Consider the following 16,399-nt stretch of genomic DNA (forward strand, 5'->3'; position numbering starts at 1 on the left):
CCGCCCCCTCCCGCCCGCGCCCGGGCTTCCTTTCTCTAGGGGGCGCGGCCGGCAGCGCGCGGCGGGGCGGGGGTGCGGCCCCTCCCCCTGTGGGCAGGGCCTGCGCCGCTTCCTGCAGAAGCGGCTGGGAGCCGCGCAGGGGGCGGAGAGAGGAGCCGCGAGAGGCGGCGGGGCGGCGCGGGGCGGAGGGCGCCCGAGGGCGAGCGGGCAGGCGGGCACGGCGGGTTCCGGGCCAGCCCCGGGGCGGACGGTTGGCCGGGCGCGCGGAGCCTCGCCGGGGCCTCGCCGGAGCCGGGCCGGGCAGCAGGGGCCGCCGCCGCCGCCCGGGCCCGCCGCCCGCGCCCCCCACGCTGGCCCAGAGGGCTGCGGCCGCGTCGCCGCTGAGGATGTCCCGAAAGGGGCCGCGAGCGGAGGTGTGTGCGGACTGCAGCGCCCCGGGTAAGCACGGCGGGGCCGGGGGCGGGACCGCACAGCCAGGCCGCCGCCGGGCGGGCGCCGGGGCCTGGCAAGAGCGCTGTGCGGGGCCGGAGGGCTGGGCGGGGCGGGGGGCTGCGGCCTCCAGGCTGGGCCCCCGCCTCGGCCACTGCGGAGCTGCGCCCTTGGCGGGAGGGCCGGCCTGGGGTGCCCATGCTCCCTGGAGGCCGTGGACTAGCGAGGAAGGACGTTCCCGGCGCCGCCTTCCGCCCCTCGGTCTGAGGGAGGCGGGCAGCTGGCTGCTCCTCCACCTCCATCTCTGTATCCGACGGAAGCGCCAGCCTGGGGTGGCAGGAGGGCCGTGGCGGAGGCCGTCAGGGCTTGGGAGGTGGGGGCGAGTGTGGTTTTATGTCATCTCAGTGCCACCCCCGCGTCTTGCACCTGCTGCTCGCGTGGTCGGTACGCCTGCCGGGGTGGTGGAGGGCAAGGAGCAGAGGGCCGGGCAGATGCGCCAGTGGGGCCTGAATACCGTCTCCTCAGGAGCAGATGAGCGGTGGCTACTCCCAGGACTCCCTGCCTCGGGTTCCTAAGGCTAGCGCTCCTTGCCGGGCCTGGCGTTCAGGGCCAGTCTAGACCCGGCTGTCTTCTCAGGAGGCATCCCCAGGCCTGCTGGTGGTGACTGGGAACAGCTCGGCTGGACCCTGCTGTTCCTGTTCACCGGTAAAGCCTGCTTGGGAAAGTGAGTTTGGCATCAAGCTATCCTGGGCGCGGGCCCCTCCCTGTCCCCTAGCCCAGTCTGGCCAGAAATGGGTGGGAGGCCGTGCCGAGATTCCCCGTATCCTGCTGGCTTCCTGGCCTGTCTCCTGGCTGTATTTACATGGTGGTTCCCTTCTTTTTCCTAACAGAGTTAGGACTGGGCTGGAGTGAAACCCCCCAGGCCTGCTGAGGAAGTCAGGGGTAATGATCCAAGAGGCTGCTCCCTTCTGATGAGGGAGGACAGCCAGTGACGGGGCTCTGCAGCTGGCCTGGGAAGGAAGCTCTAGCCCACATCCATTCTTTCTTTAGCAAAGAAGCTATCTCCCTGGTAGGCCCCTGATCAGGCTTCGGAGGTCCGTGAACTCTAGCGGGGCTGTGGGCATGATTAAGAGTGAGAGTATGGGGTGCTGGTTTGTGGGCCCGTAACTTTCAGCCACCCCTTGAGCAGGCCCAGGACCCCACAGGTTGAGCCTCACAGATGCTCTGGTGGTTCTGGGGGTGCCAAGCTAGAGTATTTGGGAACTATGACTTAGCAGGGCTTGGGCACAAAATACTCCATAGGTGGTTATGACCAAGGCCTCCTAGGGGCTTATCATGGTTTAGAGGGCCCTGGGGTTGAGGGTCCATACCCCTAAGAAACTGTGACTCCGTTCCCCGAGCTGCAGGCAGGTCTGGGGATGGCAGGGCTGAGGATGCACCTTGCCTTATAAATGTCTCCCCACTGTTCCACAACTCCGTGGGGTAAGCATGGCATGGAATGTGGAGGAGAGTCTTAGCAGGCGCCCAATCGGGGGAGTCTGGGGCTTAGTGTTGCCTTTGTTCCCAGCTTACTCTGTAATCCCAACAAGACTTTCCTCACTGTGGGGTCCTCAGCTTCCTCAATTCAGAGGCAAAGAAGTTGGAGTAGAAATGGTTTTTGGGGGGCTGCCATCTCCGAATCTATGGTCTGATTCTGGGGTGGAGGGGTGAAGGGCAGCACCAGCAAGGCAGTTGTCCTTTCTATGTTGCGTTGAATGTCCGACCACAGCCTCTGGATGCCCAGTGGGCTCAGGGAGGAATGGTGGGCATCAGATGTGTTGGATTGCCCAGCTCCTACTCCCAGGTCCTCATCCGTCAGAGGAATTTGTGCCCCAGATGCCTCCTTTCCCCTGATTCACAATAGAAGTCAGGAAGGTGGTGAGAAGGTGAGGATGGTGGGGTGGGGAGGATGTGGACAGTCTTACTCATCAGCCCACCTAGCACCCAGCGAGGTGTCCAGCACATGGCAGGCACTCCCTGAGTGTTTGGCTGCTTGTTAGGACCCTGGCTGGCTGCTTAGGACTATCCCACACCTGGACCCTAGGATGCTGGCCCTGGCATGCAGCGGCATGTTTGGTCTGGGTCCTGTGGCATCTCAGGCAGAGAGGCATGAGGGTACCCAGCAGTCCGGAGTCCAGATCCAGTGCCAGCCCCATGGTGTATCGCTCCACCCCAGGGTCACAGGCTTCTTTTATTATGATAGGAGCCCTGCAGTCCCAACCACAGGAGTGGGGCCAGGGACTTTTTGTGCTTGGTTAATTTGGGGGGTCATGGAGGTCAGAGGTGAGATGCAGCCTGTCCCCAGAGAGCCCCATCCTCCCTCTGCTCCCGGGCATGGGCACACGGGACAAGTGTGAGTGTGTTGCTAGGCAGCTGGACATGACATGGCTGCTCTGGCAGCTTGTGCCACCTCGTCAGGCACCGTGTGTGTTCCTGCCTGCCTGGGGAGTCCAAGAGAGGAAGGGGGCAGGGAGCCCTGGAGAATGTGCATCTTCCCCTTTCCTTAGCCTTGGCCCACCTTGCCACACGATCTCAGTCAAGGGCCTCTCCTCACCCCATGGGCTTCTATCTCAGCCTTTTCCACTTTGGCAACCCTGGGGGTGAGAGTGAAGGCCTCAAGATGCCTGTCCTGTAGGTATCTCTGGTGAGCAAGGCCGGGGACATGTTACGGGACAAGCTACAGGCTGATTTGTCTCTTCATAGTGTAGATTGCAGAGTGGGACAAATGTTGGGCTCCTCTTCCTCCCTTATGGAGGTAGAATTTGTGTGTGTCAATGCCTGCACCTGAGTGTTCATCCTGATGGGCTTTTACATGTGTGTATACCCGTGTAACTACCGCTCTGATCATGTTATAGAATAAGGGTATCCAATCTTTTTGCTTCCCTGGGCCACATTGGAAGAAGAATTTTCTTGGGCCACACCTAAAATACGCTAACACTAATGATAGCTGGTGAGCTAAATAAAACAAGCAAAAAATAAATAAAAAATAAAGTCACAAAAAAGTCTCATAATGTTTTAAGAAAGTTTATGAATTTGTGTTGGGCCACATTCAAAGCTGCCTGGGCCGCATATGGACTGCAGATTAGACAAGCATGTTATAGAACATTTCCATCACCTTAGGGGGCTTCCAAGTACCCCCTCCCAGTCCGTGCACCCCAGAAGTAACCACCATTCTGACTCTACCCCAAGGACTACTCTCGCCTGCCTTCATGATGTGGGCTTTTCCCTTAGTCTAGTGGAGATCTGGCCCTTAGCTCAGGGGAGGGAGGCCTGAGGCTGGCCTGTATGTGCAAACCTACTGGCCCTGGAGGCCACTGATGGCTTCAGGTGGTGGCAGGAATTCACCGTAGTAGAGGCCTCCATGGGGTTGGCACTGGTTAACGTGATCCCAGGATCACGCCTGCTACCTCTCCACACATACAGACCCATACCCTGCCGGTGGAGCCAGAAGCGCAGGGGGAGGGCTGACGAGTTCCCTTATAGTTCCTGTCCTTTCCGTCCCAGGTTTGGTCCAAGGAGCCTCTTGATGCAAGGATCCCTTCACCTTAAACTACAATCTGGGTAGTCCCAAGGGCACTTGCACAGAGGGAGGAGACAGAATGGTTAGGGTGGGCGTCCCATCTGTGTCATCCAGAAATGAGCTGACACCAATGTCGGCTGCCCAGACCAGGACAGTGTCCTTTGCCTACCATTCTTCTCAGGTCACCTGGAGGAGAGGGAGAACCCCTCCCCCAGGCTGGGGGAAAGTGCCAGGCAAACCCTTGGACCACATTCCTGCATCCTGGTCTTGGTTACTGCCATAGCCAGGGTCACTCACCACGTCTGGTCTGCCCATGGCTTAGGGCTCTGGAGCCATTGGCCGTGGATATATAGTCAGCCTTCCACGCCCGGCTTCTCCGGTAGGACCACAGACCTCAGGTCAGCCCATTTATGATCCTGCCCTGGGCGGCTCCCCACTTACAGGAAACCCCACCAAGAGGAATTTGGGCTGCATCATTTCCGGCTTCCTGCCTGGGCTGCTGGAGGTGGCTAGCTGGCAGCCCCCTGACCCAGTGGTGTTTGGAGTGGGGAGAGGGAGCTCTCCACACCTGGGGTGCCTCACTATTTGGGTAAAGCCAGCCCAGAAGTGCATGCTAGGGCTCCCCCTCTTGGCGAAGAGGCTGGTCCCTTCCTCCTGAGCCCTGGAGTCAGCCCCCCAGGAAGGTGTTGGCGGTCACCTTGGGCATCCCTCTGTTGCCCTGATTGGGAGGGGGTCCCTTAAAAAGCCTAAACCCAAAGACAGGCCTCTCTCCTTTACTTCCTCTTTTCATGCCTCAGTGGGGGTCACTTGCTGTGGGCAGAGCTCAGGCTGGGCCCCTGACTCAGAGTCTCCTCAATTTTCCTGGGAACTTTGGTGGAAGTCCTTAGAGGGGAAAGGCCTGAGAATTGCCTTCTAGTTGGGAGAGATTCTTATCCCCCTAAGCCTGTCCCTCCCCTGATGGGGATACTTCTGAACACCCTGAGCGCTACAGGGCAAGGCAGAGAGCCAGTCCCCCACCCCCACCCCAGGACAGGGTTTCCTGAGACAGGGTGGGGGCCGCTGGGCAGAGCAAAGTGTCCTGGGAGAGAGGCGCCCTGCCCCCACTCTCAGGCGGCACACAATGGCTGCTTTCTCCCCCGTGACCTTTCCGCAGCCTGAGTCGTATGCAGCTGTCTCCCAAGGGGCCTAGGATGGGTGGCATCTCCTCCACCCTTGAGAAGAACCTCGGAACTCCCACCCAGTCCTGGCCCTGCTTCTTCTTTCCAAAGTTCACTTTTCCCAAAAGAGTGGAGAGCAGGCTATAGAGGCAGAGGGACAGCAGCAAGTGTGGACATGGCATGGTCTCAGGCATCAAAAGTGCCACATCCTGGCAATTCTACTCATTAGCCTTGCAACCTTGAATAAGCCCTTTAACCTCTCTGAGCCACTGTTTCTTCATCACAGAGGTAGCATGTCCTACCTTGCCTGACAGTTGCAAGCAGCATCACACATAATGTACCCAGCTGGTACCTAGTGGGTGCCCAGTCAAGCCCAGCTCCTTTGCTCTGTCCATCCTCCTTAAGAGGGCTCCAGCTTACACCCTCAGTGATGATGGCAGGAGGCTCCAGCATGAAAGGACCTCACCTGCTGGCAGGAGGCCAGAGGCAGGACCTGTGGACGGGTGTGATCTGTCAGGCATGTTTCAACAGCATCTGGCATGCAGCAGCATCTGGGTTGCATCCCCTTGGGGATCCCTTCCTCCCTTCGGGACGGGCTGGGGCAGAGACCTCGTTTCCTGGGAAAAGGCTGAGTGACTGGTAGCAGTGGCTGCAGGGCAGGAAACTGTGCCTGCTGAATGGGCCCTGGGGACTGCATGTCCCAGAGGGGTAAGGATGTAGGAAAGGGCACGGCTGTGTCAGCCCCCAGCTGTGAGCTCTTGGGGAGATCCCTCACTGGTAACCTGGCCGTAGTGATGGTCCCAGCTCCTAGGCTGTTGGGGACTGAGTGAGTGAATGTGTGGAGAGTACTAGGCTTGGCACGGGCCAGAGCAGGTGCTCAGGAGGTCTGGCCCATCATCTGGCTCCGGCTGACCCTTGCCCTCACCCTGGCAGACCCTGGCTGGGCATCCATCAGCAGGGGTGTGCTGGTGTGTGACGAGTGCTGCAGCGTGCACCGGAGCCTGGGACGCCACATCTCCATTGTCAAGCACCTTCGTCACAGCGCCTGGCCTCCCACGCTGCTGCAGGTACAGGGCTCAGTTGGGTGGTTCTTCCTTCCCCTCAGGCAGAGTGTGCTGAGCATGAGGGCGTTTCCCCCTCACCCACATACACCCCCATCTGGAATCTGCAGCTTCCAAGGGGCAGCACCCCCCTAGGGCAGAGCCTAATCCTGACCCTTTCCTCCCATCTACTCACTTCATGCAGAAGAGTAGCTCACACCCCTGCTCTGCCACTTATCAACGTGGTCGTGTAGCATTGAGCAAGTTGCTTCACCTCTCTGAGCCTTGGCACACTCATGGGATCTGTGTCTTTGGGCAGCTGGACTAGATGGAGGTGTGGTTGTGCGGGCACACAGTAGGCCCCCTTGGTACCGTTTCCAGCTACGCCAGCCACAGCAGGCGCTCAGGAGGTGTTTCCCCCATTGCTTAGCACGCAGTGGGCACTCTCTCACTTGGCATCTCTTCCCTGCAGATGGTGCACACGCTTGCCAGCAACGGGGCCAACTCCATCTGGGAGCACTCCCTGCTGGACCCCGCACAAGTGCAGAGCGGCCGGCGTAAAGCCAACCCCCAAGACAAAGTCCAGTGAGTGGGGCTGGAGGGGTGGTGGGCAGAGACTGCGCAGTCCGGGACAGGGCCCTGGGAGGTGGCAAGGTGACCACCCTCTCCCACCATGCTCCCCATTCCTCCTGTGTGCCCCATGCAGCCCCATCAAGTCAGAGTTCATCAGGGCCAAGTACCAGATGCTGGCATTTGTGCACAAGCTTCCCTGCCGGGACGATGATGGGGTCACCGCCAAAGACCTCAGCAAGGTTTGAGGGGCCCTACAACAGATGGGTGGCCCCCTCCTCTTCTTCCCATCCACGACTCTCTGAAGGCCTCTCCTTTGTCCCCACTGAGCCCTGGGCGCCAAAGGCAGCCAGGTCGGGGTAACAGTAGACAGGATGGAGAGAGCAGATTGTTAGGTCAGGCCGTGTGTGGCTGAGGCTCCCCAGCAACCAAGTAGACACACAAGGCTAGAAGCCCACAGCTGCCACTCAGAAGCTGGGAAAACCTGGGGGTAGTTGCTTAGCCACTCATAGCCTCAGTTTACTCATCTGTAAAATGGGAAAGAAATAACAGCATCTACTTCATAAATAGTATCTAAGCCGGGCACACAGCACACGTGGTAGATGGTGACTGACGGCAGCGTTTATTAATTGGCATTAACCCCTAGCGGGAAGCCTCTGTCCTCCCGACATAGCCTGGTTTGGGCAGGCCTCCTTGGAGCTGCTAGGTGTCCCAGGGGCAGCCAGGGTGCAGCTTGTGGGTGGGGAGGTGCGCCTCACGCACATGCGTATTCACTGCACACTCTGCTCCTCTTAGCAACTACACTCGAGCGTGCGGACAGGCAACCTGGAGACATGTCTGCGCCTGCTCTCCCTGGGTGCCCAGGCCAACTTCTTCCACCCAGAGAAGGGCACCACACCTCTGCACGTGGCTGCCAAGGCAGGGCAGACACTGCAGGCCGAGCTGCTTGTAGTGTATGGGGCTGACCCTGGCTCCCCTGATGTTAATGGCCGCACACCCATTGACTATGCCAGGTGAGGGTTGGCTGAAGGGTGCAGTGTGGGTGGGTGGGGGTGTGGGTGAGGGCTGCTGCTGCAGGTCTGAGCCATACCCCCTCCTCACAGGCAGGCGGGGCACCATGAGCTGGCGGAAAGGCTGGTTGAGTGCCAATATGAGCTCACTGACCGGCTGGCCTTCTACCTCTGTGGACGCAAGCCGGGTGAGCAGAGCTTGGGGGGCGCCTGGCTGTGGCAGGCCTGGCTGGGGCTGGGCAGGTGGGACCTGGACACACCCGGCAGCAGGTGCTATGGTGACAGAGCGGCTGGGGAGCAATGTTGCTAGGCAACTGGCTCCTGTGAAATTGCTGCAGGCTCTGGGCCATAGCATCGCTGGGGCTAGGGAGTGGGGGTGGGCATCCTGCATCCTCCCGCGAGCTCCCAGCATTCTTGGGGGTGGCCTGCCCTCCCCACTTTCCCCTGACACTTCTGGGTGCCAGCCCTGCTCATGGCAGTGAGGTGGGCTCCCAGCTGCTGAGGCCACCCAGCACTAGTGAGTGACTTGGCATTTTTATTTTTGTTCAGATCACAAGAATGGGCATTACATCATCCCACAGATGGCTGACAGGTGAGTGCCCACCTGATGCCCCTTTCCAGAGGCTGTTGGATGCCATGTGGGTGGCTGACCCCCAGAGCTCCCAGCCCAGGTTTCAGAGGCCTAGGACCCTGCTCCCTCCCCCCAGAGACTAGAGGCACAGCTTAGTCCTCAGTCCCTAATGCTGGGCCCCAAGGCAGGTAAAAAATGTCAGCTCCGTATGTGGCCCGCATAGTCTGAGCCCCGTGACTGTCAAGTACATGGAGGGCTCGGGTGTGAGAAGCTACCTGTGGGCCGGGCGTGGTGGCTCACGCCTGTAATCCCAGCACTTTGGGAGGCCGAGGCGGGCGGATCACCTGAGGTCGGGAGTTTGAGACTGGCCTGGCCAACATGGAGAAACCCCGTCTCTACCAAAAATACAAAATTAGCCAGGCGTGGTGGCGCATGCCTGTATCTCAGCTACTTGGGAGGCTGAGACAGGAGAATCGCTTGAACACAGGAGGCAGAGGTTGCGGTGAGCCGAGAGCACGCCATTGCACTCCAGCCTGAGAAACAAGAGCAAAACTCCAAACTCCGTCTCAAAAAAAAAAAAAAAAAAGAAAAAGAAGCTACCTCCGGCTGGGAGGGTGGGCCACTGGGTTCTGTCCCAGTGGCACCAACCCCACTGTCTTTAGAGAAGCCTCTGCTCTTCGCTGAAAAGATGAGTGGGCTTCAGGGATGTGACTAACTTTGTGACTGCTGGCTAGGCCTCTAGCGTGCTCAGAATTAGGCAGGTGCCCTGAGGCTGGTTGAATGAGGTGTTTCTGCTTCCGTCTGAGAGGCAGTGTGGGACACCCCCTGCCACTCACCCAGCACATAAGATGGATGCTGGTGCCACCTGGTGGCCACCTCTGATGGCCACGTCCTCATGCCAGGCTGTGCCTGCTGGCCTGGATCTGGAGAGAGGAGGTGCTCTCCTCCCCAAGGGCCTGTGTGGGCAGATGGGCATAACCAGGCCTGGGCAACTCAGATCCTAAACCCAGACCTCTTCCAGACCCCAAGGCTCCTACTTCTATGGTCTGATTCTACCTGGGCTGTGTGTGCATGCGTGCATGTGTATGGTAAATACACCCACATATGGGCTCCATTCAACAGCACATTAACTGAGCACCTTCCCGGAGCCAGCTACTGCCCTTGGCACTGGGAGCACAGAGGCACCTGAGACACAATCCCTGCCCTTAAGGAGCTCACAATCTAGCTGGGGAGGCAGCCTAGGCAGGTGATTCTAGTCCTCATGGGGGAGTGCAGCAAGAGAGGCAGAGGCATGGAGGGTAGAAATGCTGCATGGGAATTGAGGCAGCCCCCGGGCTGGAGCACAGCATGGGAGGCAGGGAACCCTACAAGCAAGACTGGGATAGAGACGAGCTGGAGAATGAGCAGCCCCGAGAGCATCAGCAGGAGCAGTGACCATCCCGAGAGCGGAGAGTTCCAGGCACAGAAGTGTGAAGTCATCTCTGCTGCTTACTGGCTGTGTGACTTGCAGGCTGCTTGACCTCTCTGAGCCTTGGTTACCTCTCCTGGAAATGGAGATGACAGCATCTATTTTTCAGGGAGGAGAGGATTAGATAAGAATGTATGCAAAATGTTTAGCCTTTGTTTTTTTTTTTAAAGAGTTGGGGTCTCGCTCTGTTGCCCAGGCTGAAGTGCGGTGGCTTGATCATAGCTTACCACAGCCTCAAACGATCCTCCTACCATAGCCTCTTGAGTAGCTGGGACTACAGGCACATGCCACCATGCTCAGCTAATTTTTAAATTGCTTTTGTATCTCTGTGTTGCCCAGGCTGGTCTCCACCTCCTGGCCTCAAGCGAACCTCCCACCTTGGCCTCCCAAAGTGCTAGGATTACAGGTGTGAGCCACTGCGCCCGGCCCTAGGGTATTCTGATGAAGTATGTTTGGAGTGTGCCATATGCACGTGTTATCACTGCAGTGCTTTAAGGCAAGGGGTAGTGCAGCCAGGTGTATCCAAAAAATCACCCTGGCTGCTGGGTGGAACAGGATTGTAGGGACAAGACTAGAAGGAGGGAGATTAAGAAACTTACAAAGCCCAGGCAACAGGTGATTGAGGAACCTGGGGAGCTTCACTAGGACTGGAGGGTGAGGGAGGCTTCAGGTGACTGCCAGGTGGCTGACACTGGTGGTGGACGAACAGGTCACTGAGAGGAAGAGCAAGCCAGAGGAGGAGGGGTGGGGGACGCGGTGAGATGAATTCAGCTTTGTCCCTTCTGGGCCGGGTGTGCGTGGAGATGGGTCTGGGCCTGATGTGAAAAGGCATGTGCTGCCCTGCTCCTGGGTAACTGCCGCCTCTGTCCTGTTCTTCCCTCTGCTGCCTTCCTCTGGACTTAGATCTCGGCAAAAGTGCATGTCTCAGAGGTATATGGTGCCTGCCGGGGCAGCAGGCCTGAAGGTGGGGTAGGGCAGGGAGGCATTTGGTGTGCAGCATCTGGGGTGCCATCTCCCTGGGATCCCTGCATGTTGGGGAGGTTGCTGGCATGGGCCTGGCCACCTCTCAGGTCTCTCCTCTCCTCCCAATTCCCATCTCCCTCTGCCCTCAGCCTTGACTTATCCGAATTGGCCAAAGCTGCTAAAAAGAAGCTGCAGGCGGTAAGTCTGCTCCAACAGTGCCCTGACACTTGAAGCTGGCCCCTCTCTGATCCCCCACCCTCTGCTCTTGCTTCCCCTGCCTCTGACTCGATGACCTTTTCCAAGTCTTTGACCTGTCCCCTCACTGGCCTCAGCAGTCCCCTCTCCCTGACCTCCCTACAAAGGGATGGACTGGTCCCTTCTCTCCCACCTTGGAGTTTGGAACATGATCCCTTCCCACTTTCCCATTCTGAGACTGTAGGGGCTGGGCAGCACAAGGAAGGCCACCGGTTCCCCAAGGCTCACAACATGCTGGGGAGCTGGCCTTGGCACTGGGAGCCGATGCATCTGACAACATCTGGGCCCCTCTCTTCCTCCAGCTCAGCAACCGGCTTTTTGAGGAACTCGCCATGGACGTGTATGACGAGGTGGATCGAAGAGAAAATGATGCAGGTGAGTCAGGGAGCAGGAGTGTCTGGCGTGGAGGACCCGAGCGGCCCAGGCATGGGTCTCTGGTCCTTTACTGGGCTAAGAAGGGGTGCCTGGGGTTGGGGCTGCTCAGAGGCCTGCAGATGAGCCCCTGCTGGCTGTGAGCCTGCCTGGGCAGCGTCCCAGGCTGGGTAGAGTGCTGAGGGGGAGGCGGCTAGCGTGCTCCTCCCCCAGCCTCAGACTGGGGCTCCTCTTGCTCTGGCAGCCTCCCACTTTGGCTGTCTCCCTGGTACCGCTCCACCCCCCTGCATCACTCCTTCCTGGCCACAGCCGGATTCCAGCCCAAACTCTGGGTCTGGATGAGTGGGACTGGCCTTGTTCCATTTGTCTGTCCCCAGCCGGCCGCGCCCAGCCTTGCCCTGGCCCAGCCTAGCTCTGTGTGCCCAAAGACCACTCCTGTTCTGAACATCAGTGCTCAGTAGGCGTGGGGGCAGCTAGGAAGGCTGGGCTCAGTGCTTCCCCACCCCCACCTTGGGGGCCTGGCCACCGTGGCTGATCTGCTCCTGTCCGTCCCCTACAGTGTGGCTGGCTACCCAAAACCACAGCACTCTGGTGACAGAGCGCAGTGCCGTGCCCTTCCTGCCTGTTAACCCGGAATACTCAGCCACGCGGAATCAGGTGAGGGGGCTGGATTGGGGGCCTGGGGTGGTCTACTTCATCCCCGCAGTCCCTCCTCATCCGGCAGTGGGCTGGGGCCTGAGACAGCTCTCCAGCATTTGCCAGGGCCTCCCTCAGGGCACAGCTGGCACTGGGATTTGGGAAGGTCAGGAGGCTGTTGTTTTGAGCACTTGGGGAGCAGCTCCGGTGGATGTTCCGGCCTCTGCTCAGGCACCCTACTCTATCATACCCTGCCGCGGGTGGCCTTGGCTGCTGACTAGCCAGGTGAAGCTAGGCTGGGATGCTTTAGCTGGGGTTAAATTAAATGGCAGGGCCATGCCTTGCTACTTGGTCCCTGCCACCCTGCGTCAGTCATAAGGGGTCCCCTGAAGCCAGCCTGGCCCTTTCTGCCTTGCAGGGGCGACAAAAGCTGGCCCGCTTTAATGCCCGAGAGTTTGCCACCTTGATCATCGACATTCTCAGTGAGGCCAAGCGGAGACAGCAGGGCAAGAGCCTGAGCAGCCCCACAGGTGGGAGGGTTGTGTGGGAGGGTGTGGGAAGTGGGCGGGGCTCCAGGGGTCTTTCCTGCATGGCTCTCCCTGCCAGTGGTGACCTGAGAGATGGGTTGTGTGGTGGAGTGTGGCCTGAGTGACACTCCTGTGTCCTCAGACAACCTCGAGCTGTCTCTGCGGAGCCAGAGTGACCTCGACGACCAGCACGACTACGACAGCGTGGCCTCTGACGAGGACACAGACCAGGAGCCCCTGCGCAGCACCGGCGCCACTCGGAGCAACCGCGCCCGGGTCTGAGTCCCACCCTCCTTCCCACTCCCCTGTGCCCTGACCCAGGCCTTCGCCGAGGCCCAGCTCTGTCCTCTTGTAGCCCAGGGGCCTGAGGGACAGGTGGGCCGCTCCTAGCCTCAATAACTGCCCCCTGCGGGTGTTGGCCTCCCTGCCCCCAGGTGCTGACCGGCTTAGGTCTCTCTCTGCAGAGCATGGACTCCTCGGACTTGTCTGACGGGGCTGTGACGCTGCAGGAGTACCTGGAGCTGAAGAAGGCCCTGGCTACATCAGAGGCAAAGGTGCAGCAGCTCATGAAGGTCAACAGTAGCCTGAGCGACGAGCTCCGGAGGCTGCAGCGAGAGGTGAGGGTGCAGCCTCGGTGGGAGGGGGAGTCCCAGGACTCCAGGGGGTTGACAGCACTTTGCACCCATAGATCCACAAGCTGCAGGCGGAGAACCTGCAGCTCCGGCAGCCTCCAGGGCCGGTGCCCACACCTCCACTCCCCACTGAACGGGCGGAACACACACCCATGGCGCCAGGCGGGAGCACACACCGCAGGGACCGCCAGGCCTTTTCCATGTATGAACCTGGCTCTGCCCTGAAGCCCTTTGGGGGCCCCCCTGGGGACGAGCTCACTACGCGGCTGCAGCCTTTCCACAGCACTGTGAGTCACCTGTGGGTCTCAAGGTGTGGGGAGATGGGTGGGGCTGCCGCAGGGTCCACCATGACGCTCGCTGTGCTAACATCCCCAGGAGCTAGAGGACGACGCCATCTATTCAGTGCACGTCCCTGCTGGCCTTTACCGGGTAAGCCTGGGGAAGGCGTGTCCATCTTAGCCAGTAGGTTCTGAGCCCCAGGGGGTTCTGGGCTCTGTGCTGAATGCGGGGCTTAAGATGATTAGACTGACCTGGTCCCTGCCGCACTGCTGGTGAGCAGGGGGCAGTGGGGCACACTGACTCCATCCAGCGCTGCCCTGGGTTTCAGATCCGGAAAGGGGTGTCTGCCTCAGCCGTGCCCTTCACTCCCTCCTCCCCGCTGCTGTCCTGCTCCCAGGAGGGAAGCCGCCACACGGTAATGTTTCCATGCCCAGTGCCCACAGGGTGGCTGGGGGCCGTGTGGGCTAGGGGCAGTGTGGGTCCAGGAACACGGCGCTCACAGCCCCTTCCCTCCGCCCTCCAGAGCAAGCTTTCCCGCCATGGCAGCGGAGCCGACAGTGACTATGAGAACACGCAAAGTGGGGACCCACTGCTGGGGTGAGGCTCCCTGGGTCTCCAGTCCAGCCTGCTCACATGCCGAGGCGGGGAGGTTGAGAGGGCCCCCAGTGTGTGAGGACCAAGGCGGGCGGCTCTGAGGCTGGAACGTGTCTTTCTCTATATGTATCTTTGTCTCTGTTTTCTGGACCTGGGCCTCAGGCTGGAAGGGAAGAGGTTTCTAGAGCTGGGCAAAGAGGAAGACTTCCACCCAGAGCTGGAAAGCCTGGATGGAGACCTAGATCCTGGGCTTCCCAGCACAGAGGATGTCATCTTGAAGACAGAGCAGGTCACCAAGAACATTCAGGAACTGTTGCGGGCAGCCCAGGAGTTCAAGCATGACAGGTACTGAGTGGAGGGGGAGGTGAGGGGGATGCAGTTCCTGTTGGCTTCTAGGGTGTTGCAGAGAGCATGAGGGGCCCTGGGTTCTGCTGTCCCTGGGAACCTCCCTTGAGAGCCCCCTGCTTTATAGCCTCCCTTCTCCCCGCAGCTTCGTGCCCTGCTCAGAGAAGATCCATTTGGCTGTGACCGAGATGGCCTCCCTCTTCCCAAAGGTACAGGGGCCAAAGAGAGGACCAGGAGTGGGAGGGCCTCGAGCTGGGGCAGGCGTGGAGAATCCCATCTGATCGCTACCCGGGTGGAGACACAGACAAACTGGGCCCTGATCTCAGCTGGCGGCTTAAAGTCCAAGGTCCAGCCTCACTCCTGCCCCCTCCAGAGGCCAGCCCTGGAGCCAGTGCGGAGCTCACTGCGGCTGCTCAACGCCAGCGCCTACCGGCTGCAGAGTGAGTGCCGGAAGACAGTGCCCCCAGAGCCCGGTGCCCCAGTGGACTTCCAGCTGCTGACTCAGCAGGTGATCCAGTGCGCCTATGACATCGCCAAGGCTGCCAAGCAGCTGGTCACCATCACCACCCGAGAGAAGAAGCAGTGACCTCTCTCCCCACACCCTCACCTGCACCCTAGGACCTCACTGGCCATAGGAGCTGGGCCACTCCAGACATTAATCCCCACCCCAACAGAGCCACTGGCACAAGTGCCCTTAGTGCTGCCACACTCCCTGGCAGCCAGGTGCCCTGGTGCCCACCCCGTCGAGCCCCTAAGGATGGGGAGGTGGGGGGGCAGGAGCTTCTGTCCCCCACATTCCATGCACCTCCCCTCTGTATATAGCATCTCCCCCCTCCTAGTGAGCAGGGGCCTGCAAGGCATCACTCCCAGCCCCTCGCCTTCTAGGGTACCCTCAGCAAAGGGGCAGGTGGGGACACTCCAAGTGGGGCAGCTCTCCGTACATGCGCCCCACCCCCATGAGCCAGTTCAGCCCTACTGGGGGCTGAGCGGGGGCATCCCCTCCTTTGTACATAGTCTCCATGGATGTCCCTGCCCTGTAGCCACCAGCCCCTTGCTGCTCTCCCTTTAATGCCATATGGCCCCTGCCTAGGGCACAGGCCCCAACCTGTGTGCTGGGGTCCCCAGCAGCAAACACTGGAAAGTCTGTTTTTTTTTTTTTCTTTTTTCTTCCCCACCCCTTAATTTTAACTTTGTGGTAACTGAGTGCCCCCGCGTGCCTGCGTGTTGAGTGTGTGGGCGGCAGTGCCGTTCCGGAGGCCTGGTCCATCTGGAGTTTTGAGGGGTGAGGGGACCAGAGCAGTGGGACCAGCATGGGGATCAGCTTCCCTTCCCCACCTGGAGCCAGGGACTGTCCGGGTAGCCAGTTTTGGTCCTGCCCGCTGCCTCCCTGATCCCTCCCCACTCTCGCCCCTTCTCTATGAACTTAAATCAAAAACCACTTCCCTCCATCTCCTCCTGCTCCTGCGTGGAGGGGGAATGTGTGCTGGCTAGGGTGGAGGACTGAGCACCTGAGCCTGGGGCTGGCTCCCCGGGGTCCCCGACTCAGCTGGTGGCTGTGGAGCTGAGTCCCTTCCCCGTAACCTCGGCAAGGCCAGCACCCACCATCACTACCTGCACCTGCTGTGGTCCCACCCTCTGGAGGCCTGGGAACCTGGCTGCAGCCTGGGAAGGCTGGAGAGGCAGACGGTGGGACCCACCAGCTCTCTCCCCATCCCGCTTCTTCCCTGGGGGCCAGGCCCTACCTGTGTGGTGGTGGGTGGGCTGTCAAGACGTGTCATGTACATTTGTATCAAAAATAAAGAAGTGACCATGAGCTGTTTCTGATGCTTAGAGAATGGGGGCTGGAAGGAGGTGGCAGACATGAAGGGTGACTGCAAGTGCCCCAGGACCCCCGCCCTAGGGAAGCCCCTGTGCTGGGAACGTCTGTCTAGTGGAAGAGTTAGTTTGCGAATAACAAAGCTAACATGTATGATGATAACGCCACCCTCCCAT

The 16,399-nt window shown here is 59.9% G+C and overlaps 1 protein-coding gene across 4 annotated transcripts; it reads left to right on the top strand.

The window, feature by feature from the left end:
• The first annotated feature begins 116 nt into the window (after positions 1-116).
• GIT1 (GIT ArfGAP 1) lies at positions 117-16,220 on the top strand. Of its 4 annotated transcripts, none has more exons than XM_511377.8 (21): positions 117-438; positions 6,079-6,212; positions 6,658-6,770; positions 6,892-6,997; positions 7,551-7,768; positions 7,859-7,953; positions 8,315-8,357; positions 10,708-10,734; positions 10,917-10,965; positions 11,325-11,397; positions 11,954-12,051; positions 12,449-12,560; positions 12,700-12,833; positions 13,022-13,174; positions 13,246-13,476; positions 13,565-13,618; positions 13,797-13,883; positions 13,992-14,065; positions 14,225-14,407; positions 14,553-14,616; positions 14,781-16,220. In XM_511377.8, exons 1-21 carry the CDS (start codon positions 387-389, stop codon positions 14,991-14,993), a joined length of 2,313 nt encoding a protein of 770 aa, XP_511377.3. In that variant the 5' UTR covers positions 117-386; the 3' UTR covers positions 14,994-16,220. The 4 variants fall into 4 exon arrangements, with proteins under 4 accessions (XP_511377.3, XP_003315594.1, XP_016787597.1 ...); XM_016932108.4 differs by having other exon boundaries at positions 150-438; positions 14,760-16,220; XM_003315546.6 differs by lacking the exon at positions 10,708-10,734.
• Positions 16,221-16,399: the final 179 nt, after the last annotated feature.

Source organism: Pan troglodytes, chromosome 19 (assembly GCF_028858775.2).
Source record: "Pan troglodytes isolate AG18354 chromosome 19, NHGRI_mPanTro3-v2.0_pri, whole genome shotgun sequence".
In the NCBI taxonomy this organism is placed as follows: Eukaryota; Metazoa; Chordata; class Mammalia; order Primates; family Hominidae; genus Pan; species Pan troglodytes.